Source organism: Otolemur garnettii, unplaced genomic scaffold (assembly GCF_000181295.1).
Source record: "Otolemur garnettii isolate 467f Iridium unplaced genomic scaffold, OtoGar3 scaffold00003, whole genome shotgun sequence".
Taxonomy (NCBI): Eukaryota; Metazoa; Chordata; class Mammalia; order Primates; family Galagidae; genus Otolemur; species Otolemur garnettii.
This window is the reverse complement of record NW_003852398.1, coordinates 36,368,842-36,371,305: the sequence shown is the minus strand read 5'-3', so window position 1 is coordinate 36,371,305 and position 2,464 is coordinate 36,368,842. Positions and strand designations below refer to the sequence as shown.

The following is a 2,464-nucleotide window of genomic DNA, read 5'->3' as shown; positions in this document are numbered from 1 at the left end:
CCATAGGCGCCGAGCCAACATAATAGTTTTGATGTACAAAAATTGATCTTGAATATTTTTTGAAAAGTAACAAATGAAATTTTTACCTTAAAACAGTTTTTGTGGCTCACAAAATTTGTACTTAATACTTGTTTAACTTCTTATCATCATATTTACCTACTAAACTCTCAACAAAGCAAAAATAACATACTTTTAAAAACATTCCTTTACATTGAAGAACCCAAAATACTTTAAAGATTCACAAGTCTACGCCTCTCTGACTGTGAAGGAATGCTCCTAAAAGAGCTTCACCAGTAGGACAAAGAATATTGGTAACATTGTAAATTTTATTAATGGATAAAAGTTACATTTATGTTAAATGAATTTCTTTTCTTCTTTCTTAAGGAGTTGAATGACTTGGCACGGGATCCCCCAGCACAGTGTTCTGCAGGTCCTGTTGGAGATGATAGTAAGTATTTCAAAGGAATAGTGAAATAAAACAGCACAACAGCCTGTCTCTGGGGAACTCTGAGACAGATAAATATGTATCTGTTAAGGTTATTTTGGGTGAATAGATAATTATAGTATAAGGAAAAAGCAGTGTTTAGTTGCCTGTGGGAAAAAAACAGCTATGTCCATCTCATCATCTTATTGTATTCATTACATTTTTAACAGCTTCTGCCAGGCATTGTCTGTATTGTTTATTCTGGTTCCTTCCTCACTATCCTTCATCTCTTCTGGGTATTTTCCCAGAGCAAATTATTTAGCTTCTTTATACAACTGGCTGTTGTTCTTTGAGAAAGAGAACTAAGACTAAGGATGATTGGTGAGAGGGGATGTCTTTGCCTGGCTCATAATTATGAAAGCAGATATAATTTATTTTTAATGTCAAATTTATCTGCTTAATCCTATAATCTATGACATAAACTGGATCATAATTTTCCTTTTGTTCTACTTCATCCTGACATAGCTTCCCCCCACTGTGTCTTTTAAACATTTTTATTTTTATTTTTTTTAATTTTAATTTTTATTTTTTTGAGACAGAGCCTGAAGCTGTTCCCCCTGGGTAGAGTGCTGTGGCATCATAGCTCACAGCAACCTCCAATTCCTGGGCTCAAGCGAGTCTCCTGCCTCAGCCTCCCAAGTAGCTGGGACCATAGGTGCCCGCCACAATGCCTGGCTATTTTTTGGTTGTAGCCGTCATTGTTGTTTTGGCAGGCCCAGGCTGGATTTGAACCCTCCACCTTAGGTGTATGTGGCTGGCACTTGAGCCACAGGCACCGAGCCTAAACATTTTAAAAAATTAATTTATTATTATATACATTTTCATAGAGATGAGGTCTTGCCCTGTTGCCCAGGCTGGAGTACAGTGGTGCAGTCATAGCTCACTGCACCTCGAACTCTTGGGTTCATGCCTCAGCCTCCCAAGTGGCTAGACAATAGATGTGCATCACCACACCCACCTAATTTTTTTATTTTGGACAGGATCTGGCTTATGTTACCCAGTATGGTATTGAACTCCCAGCGTCAAAGGGTTCTTTCTGGCTCGGTGTCTATAGCTCAGCAGCTAGGGTGCCAGCCACATACACCAGAGCTAGCGCATTCAAACCCAGCCAAACAACAACGACAAATACAACAACAAAAAAAAATTGCTGGGCATTGTGGCGGGCACCTGTAGTCCCAGCTACTTGGGAGGCTGAGGCAAGAGAATTGCTTAAGCCTAAGAGTTGGAGGTTGCTGTGAGCTGTGACTCCACAGCACTCTACCAAGGGCAACATAGTGAAACTCTGTCTCAAAAAAAAAAAAAAAGGATCCTCCCACCATGGCCTCTCAAAGTGCTAAGATTATAGGTGAGAGCCACCACACCTGGCCTCTGTAGGGTCTTTTATTAACCTTTTTAAAAGAGATGATATTTGGTGGCACCTATAGCTCATTGGGTAGGACGCCAGCCGCATACACCGAGGCTGGTGGGTTCAAACTCAGCTTGGGCCAGCTAAAACAACAATGACAACTGCAACAAAAAAATAGCCGAGTGTTGTGGCTGGTGGGTGTCTGTAGTCCCAGCTACTTAGGAAGCTGAGCCAAGAGAATCACTTGAGCCCAAGAGTTTGAGGTTGCCGTGAGCTATGACCACAAGGCACTCTACCAAGGGTAATAGGGTGAGACTCTGTCTCAAAAAAAAAAGAAAGATGATATTTGAATGAGACTGTGCTTTATGATATAAAACTAATTTACAAAAAATAGTAGTGTTTACTAAAGTTTTTTGGGTTTTTTTATTTTGCAGGTTTTTTTTGGTCAGGGCTGGGTTTGAACCTGCCATCTGCAGCATATGGAGCTGGCTCCCTACTCCTTTGAGCCACAGGTGCTGCCCTGCAAAGTTTTTAAAAACGAGCATACTTGGAAACATTTGTGTAGAAAAAGTATATAGGTTAAGACCAAAATGAGTGGCTCGGCGCCTGTGGCTCAAGTGGCTAAGGCGCCAGCC

General features: G+C 40.8%; 1 protein-coding gene across 1 annotated transcript in view; it reads left to right on the top strand.

Annotated features, from left to right (window-relative positions):
• Positions 1-319: 319 nt before the first annotated feature.
• The window catches only part of UBE2D2 (ubiquitin conjugating enzyme E2 D2), a 26,063-nt gene continuing 23,918 nt past the window's right edge, over positions 320-2,464 (top strand). The window contains exon 1 of the mRNA XM_023514627.1: positions 320-448. Coding sequence (XP_023370395.1) covers positions 352-448 — 97 coding nt within the window. The 5' untranslated portion in view covers positions 320-351. The remainder of the gene's footprint in view (positions 449-2,464) is intronic.